The sequence below is a fragment of the Odocoileus virginianus genome, chromosome 5 (genome assembly GCF_023699985.2).
Source record: "Odocoileus virginianus isolate 20LAN1187 ecotype Illinois chromosome 5, Ovbor_1.2, whole genome shotgun sequence".
Lineage (NCBI taxonomy): Eukaryota > Metazoa > Chordata > Mammalia > Artiodactyla > Cervidae > Odocoileus > Odocoileus virginianus.
In genome coordinates, this window is record NC_069678.1 from 74,653,803 (window position 1) to 74,680,613 (window position 26,811).

Consider the following 26,811-nt stretch of genomic DNA (forward strand, 5'->3'; position numbering starts at 1 on the left):
AAAGTTAAAAATGGAATTACTATATGATCCAGCAGTTACACTTTTGAGTATAAACTCAAAGGAATTGAAAGAAGGGTCTTTAAGTGATGTTTGTACCACCATGTTCATTATAGCATTATTCACAATAGCTAAAACATGGAAGCAACTTAGTTGTCCATCAGCAGATGAATGGATAAAATGTTACATGTACATACATTGAAATATACTGCCTTAAAAAGGAAGGTAATTCTGATATGTCACAACATGGAAGAACCTTGAGTAAGTTAATGCTAACTGAAATAAGCCAATCATAAAAAGACAAATACTGTTAATTATTCCACTTATATGAGATACTTAGAGTAGTCAGAATCATAAAGATAGAAAGTAGAATGGTGGTTGTCTGGGGAGATGGAGGAATGGAAAAGTTTCAGTTTTACAAGATGAAAGTAATTCTGTTGATGTGTGATGGTGATGGTTGCACAACAAATGAATGTACTTAATTCCATTGAATTGTCCTTGTAAAAATGGTTAAGATAGTACATTTTATGTTATGTATATTTTATGACAGTAAAAAAAATAGAGGAAAAACGTAGATATGTTCACTCTTACCACTTTTATTCAGCGTTTTATTTGAAGTCCTAGCCAGTGAATTCAGACAAGAGAAAGAAAGGAAAGCTATCTAAGTTGGAAAAGAAGAAGTACAACTATATTTGTAGGTAAATGTGATTATTTATATAGAATATTCAGTGATATCAGAAAAGAGTTATTAGAGTTAATGAGTTTAGCATGGTTGCAGAATACAAACTCAGTATGCAGAAGTCAGCTGTATTTTTACATACTAATAATGAACAGTACAAAAGTGAAATTCAAAAAACTATTTACAATAGCATCAAAAATATTCAAAATTATGCACAGAAATTATAAAACATTCCTGAGAGAAATTAAAGAAGAGCTAAAGAAATGCAGAAATAAAACCTTGTGTATGTGTTGGAAGAACTAATATTATTAAATTTCTTTCTAAACGGATCTATAGACTCAGCCCAATCCTGAACAAAACCCTGAATTGAAAGCCTGATTCTAAAATTCATCTGGAATATACTCTGCTATATTTAAAATAGATAAGCAACAAGAACCTACTTTATAGCACAGGGAACTATAGTCAATATCTTATAATAACCTATAATGGAAAAGAATCTGAAAAAGAATATATCTTCATGTACTTACGTATGTATGCATGTATAACTGAATCACTTTGTTGTAACCCGAAACACTGCAAATCAATATACTTCAATAAAGAAAACAAAAAAAGAAGGAAGAGAAAAGCTGAAATTCATCTGGGAAGGCAAAGGCTCTAGAAAATACAAAAGAACTTTGAAAAGAACAGAGTTGGAGGACTAACAACACCTGCTTTACAGACTTAAACTACAGTAATAAGGCAGTGTGGTATTGGCATCAAGTAAACAAATAGATCAGTGGAGCAGAATAGTGAGAATAGAAATGGCACACTTAAAAAAAAAAAAGAAATGGCACACTTGTATGAACAACTGATTTTCTTTTTTTAAACAGAGGTTCAAAGGCAATTCAGTGGAGAAATTTTACTCTCTTAAACATATGAATAGTTAAATATCCATGTATAAAGAAAGACATTTGATCCATACTTTACTTACAGACCTTAATGTAAAACCTAAAAGTATAAAATTTCCAGGATAAGATACGGTAGAAAATCTTTATGACGTTGGATTAGGCAAAATTTCTTAGATATGATACTAAAGAGGAAAAAAATGATGAATGGACTTACTCAAAATTAAAAACTTTTGCTCTTTGAAAGATATCATTTAAAGAATGACAGGTAATACACCACATTAACAAATTGAAAGATAAAAACCATATGATTATCTCAATAGATGCAGAAAAAGCCTTTGACAAAATTCAACATCCGTTTATGATAAAAACTCTCCAGAAAGCAGGCATGAAGGAACATACCTCAACATAATAAAAGCTATATATGACAAACCTACAGCAAACAATATCCTCAGTGGTGAAAAATTGAAAGCATTTCCCCTAAAATCAGCAACAAGACAAGGGTGCCCACTCTTACCACTACTATTCAACATAGTTTTGGAAGTTTTGGCCACAGCAATCAGCAGAAAAAGAAGTAAAAGGAATCCAGATAGGAAACAAAGAAGTGAAACTCTCACTGTTTGCAGATGACATGATCCTCTACATAGAAAACCCTAAAGATTCTACCAGAAAATTACTCGAGCTAATCAGCGAATATAGTAAAATTGCAGGATATAAAATTAACACACAGAAATCCCTTGCATTCCTATAGACTAACAATGAGAAAACAGAAAGAGAAATTAAGGAAACAATACCATTCACCATTGCAACAAAAAGAATAAAATACTTAGGAGTATATCTACCTAAAGAAACAAAAGACCTATACATAGAAAACTATAAAACACTGATGAAAGAAATCAAAGAGAACACAAATAGATGGAGAAACATGCGGTGTTCATGGATTGGAAGAATCAATATTGTAAAAATGAGTATACTACCCAAAGCAATCTATAGATTCAATGCAATCCCTATCAAGCTATCAACGGTATTCTTCACAGAACTAGAATAAATAATTTCACAATTTGTGTGGAAATACCAAAAACCCCGAGTAGCCAAAGCAATCTTGAGAAAGAAGAAGGGAACTGGAGGAATCAACCTGCCTGACTTTAGGCTCTACTACAAAGCCATAGTCATCAAGACAGTATGGTACTGGCACAAAGACAGAAATATAGATCAATGGAACAAAATAGAAAGCCCAGAGATAAATCCATGTACCTACGGACACCTTGTCTTCGACAAAGGAGGCAAGGATATACAATGGAAAAAAGACAACCTCTTTAACAAGTGGTGCTGGGAAAACTGGTCAACCACTTGTAAAAGAATGAAACTAGAACACTTTCTAACACCATACACAAAAATAAACTCAAAATGGATTAAAGATCTAAATGTAAGACCAGAAACTAGAAAACTCCTAGAGGAGAACACAGGCAAAACACTCTCCGACATGAATCACAGCAGAATCCTCTATGACCCACCTCCCAGAATATTGGAAATAAAAGCAAAAATAAACAAATGGGACCTAAGGAAACTTAAAAGCTTTTGCACAACAAAGGAAACTATAAGCAAGGTGAAAAGACAGCCTTCAGAATGGGAGAAAAAAATAGCAAATGAAGCAACAGACAAAGGATCAACCTCAAAAATATACAAGCAACTCCTCCAGCTCAACTCCAGAAAAATAAATGACCCAATCAAAAAATGGGCCAAAGAACTAAACAGACATTTCTCCAAGGAAGACATACAGATGGATAACAAACACATGAAAAGATGCTCAACATCACTCATTATCAAAGAAATGCAAATCAAAACCACAGTGAGGTACCATTACGCCAGTCAGGATGGCTGCTATCCAAAAGTCTACAAGCAATAAATGCTGGAGAGGGTGTGGAGAGAAGGGAACCTTCTTACACTGTTGGTGGGAATGCAAACTAGTACAGCCACTATGGAGAACAGTGTGGAGATTCCTTAAAAAAACTGGAAATAGAACTGCCATATGACCTAGCAATCCCACTTCTGGGCATACACACCGAGGAAACCAGATCTGAAAGAGACACGTGCACACCAATGTTCATTGCAGCACTGTTTATAATAGCCAGGACATGGAAGCAACCTAGATGCCCATCAGCAGACTAATGGATAAGGAAGCTGTGGTACATATACACCATGGAATATTACTCAGCCATTAAAAAGAATTCATTTAAATCAGTTCTAATGAGATGGATGAAACTGGAGCCCATTATACGGAGTGAAGTAAGCCAGAAAGATAAACACCAATACAGCATACTAAGGCATATATATGGAATTTTAAAAGATGGTAACGATAACCCTATATGCAAAACAGAAAAAGAGACACAGATGTACAGAACAGACTTTTGGACTCTGTGGGAGAAGGCGAGGGTGGGGTGTTCTGAGAGAATAGCATTGAAACAAGTACACTGTCAAGGGTGAAATAGATCACCAGCCCAGGTTGGATGCATGAGACAAGTGCTCAGGGTTGGTGCACTGGGCAGACCCAGAAGGATGGGATGGGAAGGGAGGCGGGAGGGGGGATCGGGATGGGGAACACATGTAAATCCATGGCTGATTCATGTCAGTGTATGGTGAAGATCACTACAATACTGTAAAGTAATTAGCCTCCAACTAATAAAAATAAATGGAAAAAAAAATAAAGAATGACAGACAATACTAGCTGCAGATTGTGAACAGATATTCACAAATCATATCAGGTAAATGAGTTGTATCTAGAAGAAATAAAAAACTTCCAAAACTCAGTAATAAGTACAGTAGTCACCCCTTATTCATGGTTTTGCTTTCCATGGTTTCAGTTGCCCTTGGTCAGCCGTGTCTGAAAATATCAAATGGAAAATTCCACAGATAAAGAGTGTACAGTTTTAAACTGCATGCCATTCTTAATTCAATTCAGTTCAACAGCTCAGTCATGGACTACAGCACTCCAGGCTTCCCTGTCCTTCACTGTCTCCTGGAATTTGCTCAAACTCATGTCCATTGAGTCTGTGATGCCATTCAGCCATATCATCCTCTGTCGTCCCCTTCTCCTGCCTTCAGTCTTCCCAGCATCAGGGTCTTTTCCAATGAGTCTGTTCTTTGCATCAGGTGGCCAAAGTATTGGAGCTTCAGCTTTATCATCAGTCCTTCCAGTGAATATTCAGGGTTGATTTCCTTTAGGATGGACTAGTTGGATCTCCTTGGTGTCCAAGAGTCTTCTCCAACACCACAGTTGAAAAGCATCAATTCTTTGGCACTCAGCCTTCCTTATGGTCCAAACTCTCACATTCGTACATGACTACTGGAAAAACCATAGCTTTGACTATATGGACCTTTGTTGGAAAAGTAGTCTCTGCTTTTTAATACTCTGTCTTAGGTTTGTCATAGCTTTTCTTCCAAGGAGCAAGCATCTTTTAATTTCATGGCTGTAGTCGTTTGCAGTGATTTTGAATCTCAAGAAAATTAAGTCTGTCAGTGTTTCCGTTGTTTCCCCATCTATTTGCCATGAAGTGATGGACTGGTTGCCATGATCATAGTTTTTTTTAAATGTTGAGTTTTAAGCCAGCTTTTTCACTATCCTCTTTCACCTTCATCAAGAGGCTCTTTTAGTTTCTCTTCACTTTCTGCCATTAGGATGGTGTCATTTACATACCTGAAGTTACTGATATTTCTCCCAGCAATCTTGATTCTACCTTGTGCTTCATCCAGCCCAGCATTTCACATGATGTACTCTGCATATAAGTTAAATAGGCAGGATGACAATATATATCCTTGATGAACTCCTTTCCCAATTTTAAACCAGTCCATTGTTCCATGTCTGGTTCTGACTGAATAGTGTGATGAAATTTCTTGTTTGGCTTTGTCCTGCCCATGATGTGGGTATCTGCATAGTGTATGCTACCTGTCTGTTAGTTACTTAGTAGCCATCTTAGTTATCAGATTGGCTGTTGGTGGTATCACAGTGCTTGTGTTTGAGTAATCCTTATTTTACTTAATAATGGCCCCAACATGCAAGAGTAGTGATGCAGGCAATTTGAGTAGTCTCTTAATGCACCTAATTTATAAGTAAAACTTTATCATAGGTATGTACGCAGAGGAAGAGAATAGCATTTACAGGGTTCAGTGCTTTCTGTGGTTTCAGGCTTCCACTGGAGGCCTTGGAGCATGTCCTCCAAGGATGAGGGGGAGCTACTGTAAACAACCAACCAAATAAAAATATGGGCAAAAGATTTGAGCCAACACTTTATTAAAGAAGACATAGAGCTGTCAAACACATGAAAAGATGCTCAACATTATTCATCCTTAGGGAAATCACTGCACTTATAAGAACAGCTAAAATTAGAAAGATTGAGTGTGCCAAGTGTTGTCAAGGATGTGAATGAATGGCAAGTCTAAAACAGTGCTGGTGGAAATGTAAAATAGTAATATGTTGGCTAAAAAGTTTATTTGTGATTTTCCGTAGCATAAAATGGTATAGAAAAACCTGAATGAACTTTGTGGACAATCCAATAATCCCCCTTTTATTTTAAAGATTTATTTTTAAATTGAGAGTTGGTTGACATACAACATGTTAGTTTCACATGTACAACATAATGATTCAACATATATATATTTTGTGAAAGAATCACCACAATAAATTTAGTTAGTACCAACTACCACACATAAGTTTTTTTTTTCTTGAGGTGAGAACTTCACCTCAATCTTCACTTTAAGATTTATGCTTAGCAACTTTTCAATATACAATACTGCCTTATTGACTATAATTACCAAGAAGTATATATAAATCTTAAGGACTGATTTATTTTATAACTGAAAGCTTTTATCTTTTGACTATGTTCACTCATTTCACTCACCCCCAACCACTAATCCCTGCCTCTGGCATTGACCAGTATGTTCTCTGTATTCAGTTTTTGTTGCTGTTGTTTTTAGATTCCACTTACAAGTGAGATCATACAGTATTTATCTTTCTTGGTCAGACTTACTTCATTTAACAGTATGCCCGCAGGGTCCATCCATGTTGCACATGACAAGATTTTCTTTTTCTAATGGCTGAGTAATGTTAAGTTGTATGTATGGGCCACATTTTCTATATTCATTCATCCATCAGTGGACATGTAGGTTGTTTCCATGTTTTGGATATTATAAATAAAAGCTGCAGTGAACATGGAGGTGCAGATTTCTTTTCTGTTGGTGTTTTAATTTTTTTTTTGGATAAATACCCAGAAGTGGAATTACTTGGTTATTTGGTAATACATCCATTTTTGAAAACATATCGGCAGTTTTTTAAAAGTTAAACATACAACTAATACATGATTTAGCCATTCCATTCCTATGGGTTTATCCATGATAAATGAAAGCATATGTCTCTACACTTACTTGTATATGAATGTTCATAGCAGTTTTATGTTTAATAATTAGCCAAAGAAGTGAACAAATGTGGTATGTCCATATCTTGTTATGCTATTTGTTATTAAAAGGAGTGAACTATTGACTATACAACAACATAGATGGATCTTAAGTATCATGAGTGTAAAAAGTCAGACAAAAATGACTATATACTGTGCAATTCCATATATATAAAATTCTAGAAAATGCAGTCTAAGCTGTAATCATAGAAAGCAGATTGGTAGTTTCCAGAATATGGGTGTAGAAGAGGGGTAGAGTGATTACAAAGGGGTATGAGGAAATTTTTGAGAGAGATTGATATGTTTATTATCTTGACAGTGGTGATGGTTTTATTATATACATATGTCAAAAATGAACCAAGTTGTAAAGTTTAAATATGTGCAATTTATTTTATATAAATTATATCCAAAGTAAAGTTGCTTTTTTAAAAGCAGCCAAAAAGATAAAGTCATTCACAAAGGTGCAGCAGAGGATGGAAATGTTGGCTGACTTATCAATAACAGCAATAGAAGCCAGAAGACAGTTGAATAGTATCTTCAGAGTTCTGGAGGAAGGAAAAATCTGTCAACATATATTTCTTTTATTTCTTTGGCCACACCACACAGCATGAGGAACTTCCCTGACCAAGGATTGAACCCATGCCCCCTGCATTGAAAGCACAGAGTCTTAAGCACTAGATCACCAGGGAAGTACTTTTTTTTTTTAAAACTATATTTCTATACCCAGTGAAATTGTCTAACAATAGTGAGCATAGAATATATATATACACATATGCATTTTTATTTTATTCAAGTATAGTTGATTTACACTGTTGTGTTAATTTCTGCTCTAAAGCAGAACAATTCAGATCAATAAATATATATACATTCTTTTTTCTTAAATCATTGACCCATGGTCTTGTAAGCCAGTAACTTTATTTATTTTTGGCTGTGCTGGGTTTTCATTGCTGTGCATGTAGACTTTCTCTAGTTGCAGCCAGCAGGGGCTACCCTTCATTGTGCTGTGTAGACTTCTCATTGTGGTGGTTTTCTTGGTGCAGAGCATGGGCTCTAGGCACACGGGCTTCAGTAGTTGTGGCACATGGACTCAGTAGTGGCATGGATTTAGTTGCTCTGCAGCATGTGGAATCTTCCTGGTAGGGATCGAGCTTGTGTTCCCTGCATTGGCAGGTGGATTCTTAACCACTAGACCACTAGGGAATCCCAGTATACATTATTTTTTTTTAAGTTTATTTATTTATTTGGCTGTGCCAGATCTTAGTTGAGGCACACAGGATCTTTGATATTTGTTGTGGCTTGCGGGATCTTGGTTGCAACATGTGAGATCTAGTTCCCTGTCCAGGGATTGAACCTGGCCTCCAGTATTGGAAGTACGAAGTCTTAGCCACTGGACCACCTGGAGAGTGCCCTCCGTTCTTTCCAATATTCTTTTCCATTATCGTTTATCCCAGGACATTGAATATAGTTCCCAGTGCTGTAAGCAGGATCTTGTTGTTAGTCCATGCTATATATATAATAGTTTGAATATCTTTCAATCCCAAGCCTCCCAGTCTATCTCTGCCCACCAGTTTTGGCAAACACAGTTCTGTTTTCTATGTCTGTGATTCTGTGTCTGTTTCAAAAGTAAGTTTGTTTGTGTCATATTTTGGATTCTACATATAAGTGATGTTACATGATACTTTCTCTTTCTGACTTATTTCACTTAGTATAATAATCCCTAGGTTCATCTATGTTGCTGCAGATGGCATTATTTTATTCTTTTTTGTGACTGAGTAGTATTCCCTTGTATATGTGTACCATGTCTTTATCCTGTTAATGGGCATTTAGTTTGTTTCCGTGTCTTGGCCACTGTGACTGGTGCTACTGTGTACATAGGAGAGCATGTATGTTTTCAAATTAGAGTTCCCCCCAGATATATTCCAGGTGTAGGATTGCTGGTTCATATGGTTCTGTTTGTAGTTTTTTAAGGAAACTCCATACCATTCTCCATACTGGTTGTACCAGTTTACATTCCCACCAACAATGTAGGAGGGTTCTCTTTTCTCCAGTGTGTCCAACATTTTTATTTGTACACTTTTTAACGATGGCCATTCTGACTGGTGTGAGGTGGTACCTTGTAGGTTTGAGTTATATTTCTCTAATAATTAGTGATGTTGAACATCTTTTCATATGCCTGTTGGCCATCTGTATGTCTTCTTTGGAGAAGGATCGATTTAGGTCTGCCCCTTTTTTGATGGACCTAACAGAGTCAGAAGAGGTGGCAAGAATACATAGAACTATACATAAAAGGTATAGTAAGGACTGGTGTGGTGTGGATGCTCACTTGGAGCCAGACATCCTGGAATATGAAGTCAAGTGGGCCTTAGGAAGCATCACTACAAACGAAGCTAGTGGAGGTGATGGAATTCCAGCTGAACTATTTCAGATCCTAAAAGATGATACTGTTACAGTGCTGCACTCAGTATGTCAGCAAATTTGGAAAACTCAGCAGTGGCCACAGTACTGGAAAAGGTCAGTTTTCATCCCAGTTCCAAAGAGGGCAGTGCTAAAGAATGTTCAGACTACTGGACAATTGTGCTCATTTCCTGTACTAGTAAGATTATGCTCAAAATCCTTCAAGCTAGGCTTCCACAGTACTTGAATTGAGAATGTCTAGATGTACAAGTTGGATTTAGAAAAGGCAGACGAACCAGAGATCAAATTGCCAACATTCATTGGATAACAGAGAAAGTAAGGGAATTCCAGAAAAAAAATGTACTTGTAAAAAAAAAAAAATGTACTTGTGCTTCATTGTGCTAAACCCTTGGACTGTGTGGATCACAACAAACTTTGGAAAATTCTTAAAGAGATGTGGGAATAACCGACCATCTTAACCTGTCTCCTGAGAAAGCTGTATGTGGGTCAAGAAGCAACAGTTAGAACCTTATATAGAGCAACTAACTGGTTCAAAATTGGGAAAGGAGTATGACAAGGCTGTATATTGTTACCCTGTTGATTTAACTTATATGCAGAGTACATCATGCAAAATGCTGGGTTGGATGAGTTACAGGCTGGAATCAACATTTCCAGGAGAAATAGCAACAATCTCAGATATGCAGATGATACTCTGCATGTCTCATGCCGGAAAATGAAGATGAACTGCAGAGCCTCTTAATGAGGGTGAAGGAGAGTGCAAAAGCTGGCTTAAAATTCAACATTAAAAAAACTAAGATCATGACTTCCATTCCCGTGACTTCAGGGCAAATAGAAGGGGAAAATGTGGAAGCAGTGCCAGATTTTCTCTTCTTGGGCTCCAAAATCACTGTGGATGCTGACTGCAGCCATGAAATTAGAAGATGCCTGCTTCTTGGAAGGAAAGCTATGACAATCCTAGACAGTATATTAAAAAGCGAACAGATCACTTTGCTGACAAAGGTCTGTATAGTCAAAGATGTGGTCTTTCCAGTAGTCGTGTACAGATGTGAGAGTTGTACCATAAGGAAGCCTGAGCACTGAAGAGTTGATGCTTTCAGACTGTGGTGCTGGAGAAGACTCTTGAGTGTCCTTTGGACAACAAGGAGTTCAAACCAGTCAATCCTAAGGGGAATCAGCCCTGAATACTCATTGGAAGGACTGATGCTGAAGCTCTAATACTTTAGCCATCTGATGGGAAGAGCCAGCTAACTCATTGGAAAAGACCCTGATGCTGGGAAAGGTTGAAGGCAGGAGAAGGGAATGACAGAGGATGAGATGGTTGGATGGCATCACCAACTGGATGGACATGAAGTTAGGTGAACTCTGGGAGATGGTGAAGGACAGGGAAGCCTAGTGTGCTGCAGTCCATTGGTTCACAAAGAATCAGATGTGAGTTAGTGACTGAACAACAACAACAAAAATCCAGCTTTCCTAGTACCATGTTTTGATAAGACAGTTCTTTCACATTGAATGTTCTTAATTTTTTATTAAAAATAATTTGACCTTATATATGAGCATCTACTTCTGGGCCCTCATTTTATTGACCTCTGTGTCTATCTTTATGCCAATACAGTACTCTTTTGGTTACTGTGACTTTGCACTAACTTTTGAAATCAGGAAATTAGAGTCCCCTAAGTTTGTTACTCTTTCTCAAGATTGTTTTGGCTGTTTGGGGTCTCTTGAGCGTCCGTGTGAATTTTAGGATTTTTTTTTCTTTTTCTACAAAAAAGTTGTTGGGATTTTGATAGGGATTGAATTGGATATGTAGATTGCTTTGGATACTACTGACATCTTAACAATATTGAGTCTGCTAGTCCATGAACATGGAATCCTCAGTGGCTTAGTTGTGTCTGACTCTTTGTGATGTTATGGACTGTGTAGCCTGTCAGCTTTCTCTGTCCAGGAGTTTCCCCCAGCATGGGGGAAATTTATGTCTTCTTTAATTTCTTTAAGCAGCATTTTGTCTTTTTCAGTGCATACCTGTTTCATGTTCTTGGTTAAATTCATTCTTAAGTCTTTTATTCTCTTTGATGCTGTTTTGGGTGGAATTATTTTCTTAATTTCTGTTTCAAATTGTTTATTGTTAGTATATAGAAATGCACCTGATTTTTAAAATAATTCTATTTATTTTTATTTTGACTGAGCTCAGTTTTCGTTGCTGTGCAGAATTTTCTCTAGTTGTGGTGAGTGGGAGCTATTCTAGTTGTGGTGAGCAGGCTTCTCATTGTGGTGGCTTCTTTTGTTGTGGTACACGACTCTAGGTGTGCAGGCTTCAGTAGTTGCAGCATATGGGCTCAGTAATTACGGCTCCCAGGCTCTAGAGCACAGACTCAGTAATTGTGGTGGATGGGTTTAGTTGCTCCATGGCATGTTGGATCTTCCCTGATTAGGGACTGAACCCATGTCTCCTGCATTGGCAGGCAGATTCTTTATTGCTCTGCCACCAGGGAAGCCCAGAAATGCACTTGAGTTTTGAGTGTTGATTTGTATCCTGCTGAATTTGTTCAGTAGTTCTGATGTCTGTTGTTAGACTTTTAAGGGTTTTCTATATACTCGATTATGTTTATCTGTGAATAGGGATGATTTTATTTATTATTTTTTAATGTGAATGCCTTTTATTTCTTTCTCTTGCCTAATTTCTTTGGCTAGAAGTGTTGAATAGAAGTGGTAAAGTGGTCATTCTTTACTGGTTCCTAATCTCAGAGGAAAAATTTCAGTTTTTCACTATCAGATAATGATGTTACCTGTAGGTTTTTCACACATGGTCTTATATAGCAGTAGTTTCATTTTGTTCCTAGTTTTTTGAGTGCTTTTACCACAGAGGGGTGTTGTATTTTGTCAGATGGTTTTTCTGCATCAGTTGAGGTTCTTTGTCCTTTATCCTCTTTCATGCTGTTAAGATGATATATTACATCTTGATTATTTTATGTTGAACCACTCTTGTGTTCTAGGAATAAATCACATTTGTTCATGGTGTATAATCCTTTTAATATTCTGTGAATTCAGTTTGCTAATATTTAGTTGAAGATTTATTGGAAGCTTTTAAATAGAAGAATAACTGGTATGTGCTATGCTTAGTTGCTCAGTCCTGTCTGACTGTTTGCAACCCCATGGACTGTAGCCTGCCAGCCTCCTCTGTCCATGGGATTCTCCAGGCAAGAATACTGGAGTGGGTTGCCATGCCTTCCTCCAGGAGATCTTCCCAACTCAGGTATCGGACTGAGGTCTCCCACATTACAGCCTGATTCTTTATCGTCTGAGCCACCAGGGAAGCCCAAGAATACTGGGTTGGGCATACTGTGCCTTCTCTAGTGGGACTTCTGACCCAGGAATCCAGCCAGAATCTCCTGCATTGCAGACGGATTCTTTACCAGTTGAGCTACCCAGGAAGCCCAATAACTGGTATAAATACAGGGAACTGGACGAAGAGTTAGGGATTAGAAATAGGAAAATGATTAGGAGATTTTTGCCTCCTGGGCAAAGTTTCCAAGCCTAAACTAGTTCTTTCCATAATTTACCACATCTCGGTAGTAGGCACCACGATTTGCCCTGTTCTTAGCATAAGCACATTTGAGTCATCTTTGGTTCATCTCTTTCTTTCATACCCCACATTCAAACAATTAGTAAATTCTATTGACTATGCCTTCAAAATATTGTGTATTTCACATTCAGTCATTTGTCACATATCTTTACTTTTTGTGCTGTAATTTGAGCTACCACCATCTGTCACCTGAACTATTTTCAAGTTATTCCATTTCTTTCCCCCCACAATCTTCTTCACTTAGCAGCCAGAATTGTTCTTTTAAAATATATCATGTTGTTTCCTGCTCATAGCCCATCAGTGGCTTCCCAGCTTAAAATTCTAAACCCTTATCAGATTTTACAGTGTTGAACAGTATTTGACTGCTACTCAACTTTTCAGCTTCATCACATTTCATAGTCACCTCTTTGTTACTCAGCTTCAGACATTAGGCTTTTTTTGCCTCTCAGTCCTTGCATTTACTATTTCCTATGTCTTGGAAAATACAGGGAACTGGATGAAGAGTCATAGATTAGAAATGGGAGAATAATTAGGAGATTTTTGCCTCCTGGGCAAGTTTTCCAAGCCTATTTCCTATGTCTTGAATGCTCTTCCCCCAGAAATTTAAATGTCTCTTTTCTTCACTTCTTTCAAGTTTCTTTACCTGTTTAGAGTGATTTTCTTTGTCTACTCTATTCTATAGTAGCACCCTCTTCTCATCAATCTGTTTCTTATTGAGAACTCAATAACACTACCTGACACTATAATATTTGTTTATTTATATGTTGTCTATTTTCTCTAATTAGGATATATGTTATAGAAGAGCAGGGATTTAGTTGATTATATTTATGACAGGATATATATCATGTTGAAATGAGGATGATCAATGATATGAGGATATAAATGACAATATTTGATAGAACAGTATCCTAAAGAAGGTAGAATAGACTTATTAATAGCATAGAGGAGTGTGTTCATTGATTGTCTTTTATCCATTTTCAATCTAGAAATATTTCTGTGTATATAAAAATAGTTTTTGTTGCATGTTAATTTTATATCATTTTTCCCACTAAGTATGTTGCTGTTAATACATTGGATAAATCCTGAAAACACAAAGTCCTGAAAACTGATATATCTGTTCATCTAACTTCTATTTAGTTTATAGTTAAGATTGTAAAAACGATCACAGAAACTTATAAGAACAAAGTTGTCTTACTTTCTATGTTTAATTATTCTGTACTATAGGTCAACTTTATATAGGTTAAAACTGATTATGATAACAATAAAATTAGGAATAAACCAAAGTCTTTGTTTAGCCATATTGAGTATGGGAGGGGGAAAGAACAAACTACTTTTGATTATTCTTTTGGGAGCTCCTTATCTCAAAAAAATAAGAGATTGTTTATTGACTGAAATGTGACAATAGAAAATGCCTTTATTATAATATTAAATAAAAAATGTAGGAGATGTGGGTTCAGTCCCTGGCTTGGGAAGATCCCCTGGAGTAGGAAATGGCAACCTGCTCCAGTATTCTTGCCTAAAAAATTCCTTGGACAGAGAAGCCTGGTGGACTATAGTCCATGGGATTGCAGAGTTGGACATGATTGTGCATGCTGCGCGTGTGCACGTGCACGCGCGCGCACACACACACACATATGATCTTCAATTATGTTAAAAAAAATGAACAGAATAGTATGGGAGCTAGTAGATGATTTTCTTCTTTTCCTGTAATTTATGTAGCTTTTGCAGTTACCCTGTATTTTTTAAAATCAGTATTAATTTTAAAAAGTTACTGTGCATATATAATATAGTCCTTCTTTAGCTCCTTGTTTTAAATTGGCTTTCAAACTTAGCAGAATAAAGATTTTTAAAAAACATTTTGCCTAGTTTCGTATAAAATAACAGGGAAATCATTTTTTAATGGGAGGTAGTATATAAAATATATGATGATAGTGTTTAGGATGTTTTCCTGCAGTGATTTAATCTGATACTGTACATGCCAGTCAGACACAGTCAAGACCTTCTGCTACACCTAAGACAGTCTCTTTTGGCTACAACAGAATGATCAGCTAAATGTTGTACTTATGGAAGCTTGGCTTGTAGCATTTCATAATTTATGCAGACAGTAAAGTAAAACAAGTTTTATTTTTTAAATGTTTAATAACAGCTCCCCCCATAGCATCTCTCGTTTTTTCAATCCTGTTTCACAGAGGCAGGGATTTCTGTCTCTTTTGTTCAGTTTCATTTCCTAGATGTCTTAAATCTGGCAATTGAAGATGAATATATGTTGAGTATGTCCTGCTCTCCTAAATATGAGGACATTAAAATAGAAGTCTCTTTTTGTATTGTTGTTATTAAACGTTACACTAACAGGAAAAACAGGAAGAAAGTGAGCTTCGTTCTCTGCCGCCTCCTTCCCTTGCCCACTTGGCTGCTTTAAGTGTTGCAGTTATTGAATTAGCAAAAGAACAAGGAATAACAGATGATGACCTCAAAGTCCGTCAGGAAATTGTGGAGGAAATGTCAAAGGTTATAACAACATGTTTACCAGGTACAACTTCATTTTATACTTAATTTTTAAAATGATACAACTCTTCCTCTTGCTTCCCCTTAAACTTAATGTTTTTCTTTCAATTTTTTTCTCTTCTTTTTTTCTACTTAAAAGTAGATGAATTTCATTATTTTATAAATGAACTTTTTGGCGGGAGATAGTTCAGAAAAAGAAAATGAAAAATTATGGTATAATTTTTATAATAAGAAAAAAAGATTTTTAAAGTGTCAGATACACTTTAAAATAATTGCTTAGTGCTTGAATATTGCATTTTATATTAAATTTTTGTTGTCATTGACTTCTGAATGGACATTTTAATCATATTTATTTCAGTTGTATGTGTTCATACTACTCACTAAATAAAATTTCTTTTGCTTGATTGTGGGGAAAATTAAGGATGTCAGAGGCAAAATTTGCACTTTCATTTCTTTTTTTGACTTTTTATCTTTCTTTACAGAAAGCTTAAGTTTTGGGTTCAAGGGGGAATTGGGTCAAGTTTATTATAGACATTTATGTATAGATTATTTGCTTAGCCCTTATTTTTTTCCATTAATACTGAATTTAAATAAATGTAAATGTATATTAAATATTATTTGTTTCTTACCACCAAAGGAATTTTGAACAGTTAATAAGTTATAGTTTTATATGAAACCATTGTGATATTTGTAAGAAAGAATATAAATTGAAATTGAAAAATGTTTACTTCTCTATTATTTCTAATAACTAATAATAAAACTAATAATGTAGTTTTATATCTAAAACACATTGGTATTAATTTAAATTACATATAGGAACAATTCACTATTATTATAAAAAAATGAAATATTTAGGATTTTAATGACTTGGATGACTTTTAGACATTTTGTGAACATGAAAAGTAGAGTTTTACATGTATAACTGAGTATAAACTTACACTTTCTAACATACTAAATATGCCCATCAGTCCTAATTATGTTATTTTTCAACTTGTCCTCAGAGTTTTCCAACTCTGTCAATAATATTTGCCTTATTATGATTTTTGAAATAACATGTTTGTTAGTTTGCAAAAGATGTAGGTGGCATGTTATTGTTTCCTTTATTTTGTCCTATGAACTCTTGAAAACCATAGTTTTTTGGTTTTAGGTCTGCAATATCAATTGAGTTGGCTTCATTTTGTGTTTTTAAGAGCATTGGCTGATGTCTGTGATTCCTTCCCCACTTAAAGTGCTATTGCATGTGTAAATAGAAATATCTAAAAATGTAGTTTGTGACAGTAGCCATAGCTAGGTTAGTACATTCTTTACTGTTAAATATTAAATGTGAAACATACTTCTGGTCATTCCTAAATGAATTATTACTAAAATTTTGTCTAAACACTGAATTTGTATGAGTTATTTCTCTCTTCCTGAACCCTATAAATGAGAAACATTTTTATTCTTTTGTAGATCAGTTAGAAAAGGATAGTATTGTTTTATAATTCTTATATTAGAATTGGAAGACACAGAATTGAAATATATGAAATTTTCCTACCACTGTTTATTTTTAAAAGTTCTCATATTTGCATGCTGTTTCATACTTTGACATTTTTCCTTCATTTCCAGAGTGTTCACTTAGGTTGTATGGCTCATCTCTGACTAAGTTTGCTCTGAAAAGTAGTGATGTGAATATAGATATAAAATTTCCTCCCAAGGTAAGTAATTAGAAAAGAACCTTTCCTGTGTAGTTCTTATTTAATAGTTAGTGTTTTTTATTATCTTTTTAGAGAAGATATAGGGGAATATAAAACTCTGGCTTGAAGAATGTTACCGTGATGATTTAACAGTGCTTTTGGAAAGTACTTTATAGGTGTTAGGCATAGCTAGTATTAAAGAAAGATGAGACAGAAAATAAGGAAGAAGAGGATGGCATTAAAAAAAAAGAGAAAGGAAAAATGCTTGTGTTTGACTGTGTTGAACAGTTATTGCTTATGGTAAGCAGCATAGAAAGAGGAAAGAATTTTGAAATCATACCCCTGTGTTCAAATCTTGGCTGCAGTGAGCAAATTCGTTGACCTTCTTGAACTTCAGTTCTTAATTTCCAAGATAGGAATAATAACTTTTATATTAAATATGGTGATATATACCATATATTTTTGTATAGTGCCTGGTACATTATGGGTACTTTTAATAAGTAGTGGCTGGGGCTTCCCTGGTGGCTTAGAGGTTAAAGCATCTGCGTGCAGTGCAGGAGACCTGGGTTTGATCCTTGGGTTGGGAAGATCCCTTGGAAAAGGAAATGGCAACCCACTCCAGTATTCTTGCCTGGAAAATCCAATGGACAGAGGAGCCTGGTGGGCTATACTCCACAAGGTAGCAAAGAGTTGGACACGACTGAGCGACTTCACTTAAGAGCCATTAGCAAAATGCCAGTGTTGTTTAGCATTGCTAACATTGCTTATTTACTGACACACCAAACATTTAAAATAATTAGTTGACATTTTTGTGTTTTGAATTTTTTTAATAGTAAGTTTATGCTCAAGGAGGTTTTTGATTTGGGTGAAAGTTTTTTGATGTTTAATTTCTAGTCTGAATCAGCTGTTAACTTTTTTTTAAATAGCAGCAAAGAACACATTTAAGGTAAATATTTGACATGGTTGTTATTTAAAGTAGTATTTTAATCTAAGCCTTTTAGCCATGCTGCCAGTTGTCAATATCTTTAAATTTCTTACCTCAACAACTTTTCTTTAGAAATCATGTGGTAATTTCCTTTTCATTTGTTTTGATACGAAATTGCAGACCTTTGTCACTCTAAGAACTCATTAATTCTAGGAGTGTTGCTAGAATAATAGCAGTACATGATTTGTTAGATTCTACTTCCATGAATAAAATCTTTTAATATAAAAGTAAAACACTATTCTGTTTTCATTATTTTAAAATGCAAAGCATTAAGCTGTGGTACATATACACCATGGAATACTACTCAGCCATTAAAAAGAATTCATTTGAATCAGTTCTAATGAGATGGATGAAACTGGAGCCCATTATACAGAGCGAAGTAAGCCAGAAAGATAAAGACCATTACAATATACTAACACATATATATGGACTTTAGAAAGATGGTAACGATAACCCTATATGCAAAACAGAAAAAGAGACTCAGATGTATGGAACAGACTTGTGGACTCTGGGAGAAGGAGAGGGTGGGATGTTTCAGGAGAACAGCATTGAAACATGTATATTATCTAGGGTGAAACGGATAACCAGCTCAGGTTGGGTACATGAGACAAGTGCTCGGGCCTGGTGCACTGGGAAGACCCAGAGGGATCGGGTGCAGAGGGAGGTGGGAGGGGGGACTGGGATGGGGAATACATGTAAATCCATGGCTAATTCATATCAATGTATAACAAAAACTACTGTAATGATGCAAAGCATTATTTTACTTGTGTTTAATGAATGATCTCTAAAGTTTTAGAACTTGAGGTTTAAGATTAGTATATTGGTTTAATTTGAAACTTTTTTTTAGATGAATCATCCAGATCTTCTGATACAAGTGCTTGGAATTTTAAAAAAAAGTGGTGAGTTTTACAAGTTGCTTTCTAAAGAAAGTTCTCTAAAGATATATGCATTGTGCTGTTTATGTATGGCTATTCAAGTTAAACTAAAACTGCTAGCATGTTTGAGTCATTGATTAAATACAGATATATCCATATACAAAAATATATTTACTAGGTTACTAGAACATTTACATGTTTGTTAGATAAAAAACATCATATTTAAAATCGATACATTAAAAACTATTGCCTTTTGGGTAATTTTAAAATTTTACCTTTGAATATTATGGACAGTTCTTGTGTAGAAGAAGACAGAAAACCTGCAGTCATTAGATTGTTGATGAAGGAAGATTTAGGGAGAGACTTGGGGAAAAATATGTGTATGCATTGAGTAAATATGTTTTTTCCCCCACTTAAACAATATTAACCATTTATAGTACCTCAACCAAATTAAACCTAATAAGTTTTTCATATGTGGCCCTTCTGTCTGGATTGATTTTTATGTAAAAATGACATTCATATAGGTAAAAATACTTTTTAAATAAAAATTGTGAAAATTACAACTTTTTCAAAGTAAATCCAAGATCATGTAGTACAATCTGGAATACTATTCTCTTGGTTTTATTTGCTGCTTTTCTTGTTATAAAGTAAATGCTCAAGAGCTTAGAATATGAAGCCAGACTTTCCAGACTCAAATTTTAGTTGTACCACTTACAGGTTGTTGCCTTTGACAAATTACTGAAGTGTTAATGCTTCAGTTTTCTCATCTGTAAAATGGCAATAATTTAGTATCTTTTTGATAAAAAAAGTTGTTTATGAGGATGAAATGGGTTAAGCCATAGCTTAGAAAAGTACCCAGTATACAATAACTTCTTATTAAATTTCTGCTGCTGTCATTGTTACTATTATTCCTATTATCATCCTAAATTTTATGAATCAAAATTACCTGTCAAAAATATTTGCATTTTGACTTAGCAGAGATAGCTTATTGACTGTAGCCATACCTTCTTATTTGCTGTAGTGTCAGTTCTAAACCTGTTTTCCTCTCTCTGTATGCCCTGTCAGCTCTCCATTATTTATCAGCTTTTTGGCCATTTTTCAGGGAAATTTTTAAGGAATTATTTTGGTTCAGTTTAACCTGGGAAGGGAATTTAATATTTTCTTTTGTAGTAAATAGCTAACTCTCATTGTGCAAAAGCTCTAAAGCATATTATTGATAAGAGCTTTTACCTTTTTAGACTCACTGCAACTCACTGTCAACCTAGCAAAAATATTTAAAATACATGTTTCCGCTGAAATACATGGATAGTACATGTTAAGTCACATAGCATAGGTTTTCAAGATTTAGTCTGATTGATTGATTATTCCCTCCTTTATATGCCCTCTGTGTTCTCTCAGGACCTCTATCCTATTATCTACAGGATTTATTTGTTTATATATTTGTTTTCCAAATTCCTGATCTTTGTATTTATTCATTGTCATATCCTCCATGCATAATACAATTCCTGATGTATGGCTCTTCAGCACATTTGTTTTGAATAAATTAATTCCAACAAGTACTACTAAGAGATTTTCTTTAAACTTCAAATGAGATAATGTTAATCCATCTATTTTTGTTTAGATTAGATATTTTATGGCGTGGAGCATACCTTGGAGATGTAGAGAAAGACTTCAGAGTGGAAGTGTGCTTCACCTGTTAGTCCTTCCTTAGGAGCTTTGATTGGGCAGAACCATACATTAACAGCAAATGAGGCCAGTAGAGTTAGCCTTTTACTGCCATGGATAATTTAAAAGAACTATATTGTCAAAGCATTGTAGGTTCTCATTTCGTGACTCCTGTGGAAGTAGCCTTCAGAAGTAAGTGATATCCTCCTCTGTTTACTATATGAAGGTTTAACAACTTTGACTAGATTGTATACGTACTTAGAAGTATTCAAACTTTTAGGGATGTTAAAACCTTTCTTCTTAAGGTAATTACAATGTTCTGTTAGTACTTGGGATTCTGCCTGTCTGTGGTTTGTGATAATACAGCAGATGACATCAAGAGAGAGAAGAGATTCTGTTGGGTTGACACTCAATACAAGAGCAAGATAATACATAATCATCTTATGGATTATCCACAGAAGCACTGAGAGTGATTTTTAGAAGGAGACTATTACATGTTTACCATAGAGTAAACATTTGAGAGTTGCTGACATTAGCTTACCTGTTTTATTTTTTTTCCTTATTAGTATTATATGTAGATGTGGAATCTGATTTTCACGCTAAAGTTCCTGTTGTGGTGTGCAAAGATCGGAAAAGGTTGGTAACAGTGAAGAGAAAATAAAGTTGTTGGGTTTTTTTTGAAATAACAGCAACCAAGTATGCAGTGAGTATTTCTAAGAGAGAACATTTTTGTTTTAGGTTTCTCGTTGGATTAACTTAATTAAGCTAGTTTCTATTTATTAAAAGTAGCAAGGTTACTACAAGCGTTTGAACAAGAAATGAGTTACCAGAGAGAAATAAAGCATTCTAATGCAAAACTTTTCATTTGTTTATTCACCCAACAATATTGAGCACTTACTGTATGTTAGGTACTGCTTTGTTTTCAAGCTTTTGCTTTCTTACTTTTATTTCAAAGTAAGAAATAGTCTTTCTTGTCAAGGAGCTCACTGAAATTAGAATTTAGTTTTTAGTTCACTGAAATTGAGGTGTCATTGGAGATGACTTTCTATTCAGATATTTATAGGACAGAGACAGCAACATACCTTTGATAAAGGAAACTAAAATAATCCTATTTGAGACCAATGTGGGAGAGATGGAAACAGTACAGAAGTAATAAAGGGTTCTTTTATTGATTATTTATCATTATTTCTTGTATTTTAAGATTACTGTGCTTTCTTATTCAAAGCTAGAAAGATCTATGAAGATCTAGTTCAACTTCCTTATTTTCTAAATTTGAAAATTGAGATCTAGAGTGAGAAAGTGATTTGTCCAAATTCAAATTATTCAGGGTAAAGTTAGAATTGGAATAGAGGTATTAACGATTTCCAGTGCTTTTTCTATCACATTGTATTAAATTGCCTTTGTGACAAGCTCAGTAACATTCTCTCTGCTACCAAAATGTTTCTGCTATAATTTTGTTTAAGGTATCTCTTTATTTTTTTTTTTTTGGGTGAAAAATTGTAATTTATTGAAACTCAACTCAAAAAATATAAGATGCTGTAGTGTACAATATATTACACAAAGCACCCTCAGGTGCACATTCAAGTCAAGTAAGAACTCCATATCCCTTTCCCTAGCCCTCCCACCCTGGGATCTTAGTATCTGTTCCATATACAATCATGCACACTTAATTTGAAAAAGGAAGCCCCGATATATTTTGATGTATTAATTAGCACCAAACAAGAATACAGTTCCATTTTTTAATAAAAACAAAAAACCCAATCAATAAACCAACTGGAGAGCTAATGGACTCAGCCAATACTGCTGACATAGATATTATACATTCATGTAAATACACAGCCTATTCTACCCTAAACGACGGTGTGGCTGGTTCTCAGCCTTTGTTCAAGTTGGCAATTGTCCCCGTGTTGCAGTGCTGGAGCCAGTTATGATTCATCAAAATTTGATTTATATGAGGGAAAGACACTGATCACATCAATGTTAAAGAATGCAACATATCTTCCTAATCCATTCTTTTTGCATTGCACATAATAAAAACAAAATATGAAATACTGAACTAGCTATACTTCATAAATCTAATTGGATAGTTCAGTATTTCATTTGATGAATCATAATGCAACTTTTGAGATTAATTTTTCATGATCTTAAGTACTAATTACTTAAGATTATTTTTTTCTGAAGTATAAATGAACAGATAAAACATCTTTAATTTATATGGAACTCTAGTGATGAAAATGATACATAGTTTTTCAGTTAGCTGTAAGTTTATTAAAATACTTGTTTTTTATTATGACTTCTTAGGTGTTAACTATGGATACCTGGAAAGTATAGCCACAGGATTTGAAATATTCTGGTTTTTAAGGTATTAGTACAGTAAAATTTGTTTCTTTTTCATTCACAGTGGTTTACTTTGTAGAGTGAGTGCAGGAAATGATATGGCATGCCTCACTACTGATTTGCTTGCTGCTCTTGGCAAAATGGAACCTGTCTTTACTCCCTTGGTGTTAGCCTTTCGCTATTGGGCTAAGGTATGTGGAACAGAAGGGAAAAGTACCTAATATTTAGATAACTCAGGCTTTTTCTTACACTAATATATAACATAAATCATAGTATTGTGGGGACAAAATAGTATCTGTGCTGGACAGAAAGTGGTATGGCAGGTTCTGATAATGGAATGAAAATAACGTTTCACAGGCATGTAGAGTTATTTATAGATTTTAGATTTTTGATTATTATAGTTCATTCTCTTTTATGCCATGTAGAAATATTCTCATATATCTAGACTCAGGTTTTCACTCTTACTGTAAGTTAAAGTTGGAAGGTTGTAAGATATGGTTATGCAAGTTGAGATTCTTATGTTTGCATGTTTTTTTTCCGGTCTCTGTCTTAGAATATTATTCTCTTTCCTCTTAAATTGTTGATAACCTGCTATAGTTTTTGAATGGGAAACTGCTAAGATTTAGGTATCTGAGTTTCCTAAATTAGAATTAACTTATATTATTAAAGGCTGTGGTTCCCGCTCGGCTCCCGCTTTCTACCCCTGATGGTAGCAAGGAGTGGTAATTACCAGTATCAGTCCAAATGACAGGAGAGAGAAATTTTGGCTTTTTTGTATACTATTCGTCAGTACAGTATTCATGAAGTTGCTCAGTCATGTCCAACTCTTTGTGACCCCATGGACTGTAGCCCACCAGGCTCCTCCATCCAAGCCCATGGACTGTAGCCTACCAGGCTTCTCCATCCATGGAATTTTCTAGGCAAGAGTACTGGAGTGGGTTGCCATTTCCTTCTCCAGGGGATCTTCCTGACCTGGGGATTGAACCCTAGACACTTTACTGTCTGAGCCACCAGGGAATCCCACTTATTAGACTGCTGCTGCTGCTGCTGTCGTTTCAGTCGTGTCCGACTCTGTGCGACCCCATAGACGGCAGACCACCAGGCTCCCCCGTCCCTGGGATTCTCTAGGCAAGGACACTGGAGTGGGTTGCCATTTCCTTCTTCAATGCATGAAAGTGAAAAGTGAAAGTGAAGTCATTCAGTTGTGTCCGACTCTTAGCGACCCCATGGACCGCAGCCTAGCAGCCTCCTCCGTCCATGGGATTTTCCAGGCAAGAGTACTGGAGTGGGGTGCCATTGCCTTCTCTGACTTGTTAGACTAGTGATGAGTAAATTCTCTGTCTTACACAAAGAAGATGAATTAAAGGGATAATGGTAGAGTGATAACTTGAGAACAAAAACAGACAGAGGATTCTTTTTAAATATTTTGCCTCAACTTTTAATTGGAGGAATCTCCCCATAGTTGGGGCAGAACCAGCTGAGTGGAACAGCTTAAAAAATAAGAAACCATCAGAAGCCTAAAGTTGGGGTGTCTTCATATGTAAGGCCTTTGTGTTTGTTATTCCCTTTATCTAAAATGTTCTAACCCCCACATATCCCTGGGTTAGGAAAATCCCCTGGAGAAGGGAATGGCTACCCACTCCAGTATTCTGGCCTGAAGAGTTCCATGGACAGAGGAGTCTGGCAGGCTATATAGTCCATGGGGTTGCAAAGAGTGGGACATGACTGAGCGACTTTCACTTTTTCCACATATCCAGAATGGTTCACTCTCTTACTTTTTTTCAAGTTTCTCCTCAAATTTCATCTTACCAGAGTTTCCTGGCCCACCCGTATAAAATAGCATTGTCTCCATCATTCTCTCTGCCTTTTCCTTTTTTTAGTTTGTTCATATCATTTCTTATTACCTGCATACGTATATTCATGTATTATTTATAATCTGTTTTCTTCTATGAAATTATAAGTACTGTGAGGATAGGAATTTTAGTCTGTTTCATTTATTCATGGCTGGTCCCAATGCTTCTCATTTTCCTGTGCCAGCTCAGAGTAGGCATTTAATAAATATTTGTTGAATACATGAACTAGTTCTTCAAAAAGATTTTTAACCCTTGGAGTGACTGGGAGAGGTGAACCAGTCTAAATAAAATATAAGCAAGTGAAATAAAGATTTTTAACCCTTGGAGTGACTGGGAGAGGTGAACCAGTCTAAATAAAATATAAGCAAGTGAAATATATGGAAGATATCATTGTAACAAAAGCTAATACACTGTGACCATGTAAGGTTTATTTCAGGAACATAACAATAGTTTAATCTCAGGAAATCTGGTAACATAATGTGTTATATTAACAGTTTGAAGTGGAACTAACATCATAGATGCTGATAAGGCATATTCTTCCTTAAAAAAAATTCTTAAGTAAACTAGAAATGGAACTTAATGACTATCTTCTAAAACCCACAAACAAAACAGAAGCAAACACCATCAAAAAGGTGAATTGCTCAAGCCATATGTGTTCAAATAAGGAGTATTACAGAGATGTTCACCAGTGATGTTATACATTGTTTTGGAGATATTAAAAAAAATGCAGCAAGGAAAGAAGACAAAGTAATGAGTATAAATACTGGAAAAACAAAATGTTCTTTTTGCTAATGATATGATTGTACACCTAGAAAACCCGGGTTAAAAACTACTAGAATTTGTGATGACTAAATACAATATAAACGTATAAAAACCAGTAGCTTTTCTCTGTCATAAAAATAACGTTATAGAATAGACACAGGGGACAATATTACCTTCATGACAGTGATACAAATTATAAAATACTAAGGAATAAATTTAATTAGAAAGGTACAGGAAGAGAATTATTGAGTGGTGAAAACAAACTCTCAGCAAATTTATTTATTGAGAAAACATTTGTTAAATGCTTCCTGTGTGCTACATACTGTTCTTAGGTGCTGGAAACATCTAACATGAACTGAGTCCTTCTGTCGTGAAGCTTACATACTTGTGGAAGAATCAGACAGTAAACAAATTTATAAATAACACAATATGTGGTAGAATTTAGTGCCATTAAAATGAAATGATGTGTTAAGAGTGTGACATTTCATTGGATGGTGGGGAAGTCTCTTTGAGGATATGATACATAAACTCAGACCAGTATAACTAGCCACTTGAACATCTGAGGGAGTAGCATCCAAGGGATAGCTCGTACAAAGCCTTGAAGGTGAGAATGAACTCTTGAGAAGCAGAACAAGGCAAGAGTGGCTGGAATGAAGCGAGTAAGAGTGAAAGTTGTAGCGGATGAGGTTAGGCAGACCCTTGTAGTGGTAAGGAATTTGTATTTTAATTGCAGTGCAAAGGCATCGGATGAGTTTTGTAAGCAGTGTGTGACTTGATGTGATTTATGTTTGGAGAAGGTTTTTCTGGGGTAAAGAGTAGTAATGGGGAACCAAGTGAACAGGATTTTGTGGTAGATTAGCTGGAGAGGATAATGACCTGTGTTAGGTTACTGGATATAAGATCATGGCATTTGGTCCCATCACTTCATGGCAAATAGATGGGGAAATGATGGAAACAGTGACAGACTTTATTTTTGGGGGCTCCAAAATCACTGCAAATGGTAACTGCAGCCATGAAATTAAAAGACAGTTGCTCCTTGGAAGAAAAGTTACGATCAACCTAGACAGCATATTAAAAAGCAGAGACATTTCTTTGCCAACAAAGGTCCGTCTAGTCAAAGCTTTGGTTTTTCCGTCATGTATGGATGTGAGAGT

At 35.4% G+C, this 26,811-nt stretch overlaps 1 protein-coding gene across 7 annotated transcripts in view; it reads left to right on the top strand.

Annotated features, from left to right (window-relative positions):
* The window catches only part of TUT4 (terminal uridylyl transferase 4), a 128,908-nt gene that overhangs the window by 46,588 nt on the left and 55,509 nt on the right, over window positions 1-26,811 (top strand). For all 7 annotated transcript variants that reach the window (XM_020871444.2, XM_020871447.2, XM_020871445.2 and 4 more), the window contains exons 5-9: window positions 15,355-15,532; window positions 17,113-17,201; window positions 19,013-19,064; window positions 21,272-21,341; window positions 23,107-23,233. In XM_020871444.2, coding sequence (XP_020727103.2) covers window positions 15,355-15,532; window positions 17,113-17,201; window positions 19,013-19,064; window positions 21,272-21,341; window positions 23,107-23,233 — 516 coding nt within the window. The remainder of the gene's footprint in view (window positions 1-15,354; window positions 15,533-17,112; window positions 17,202-19,012; window positions 19,065-21,271; window positions 21,342-23,106; window positions 23,234-26,811) is intronic.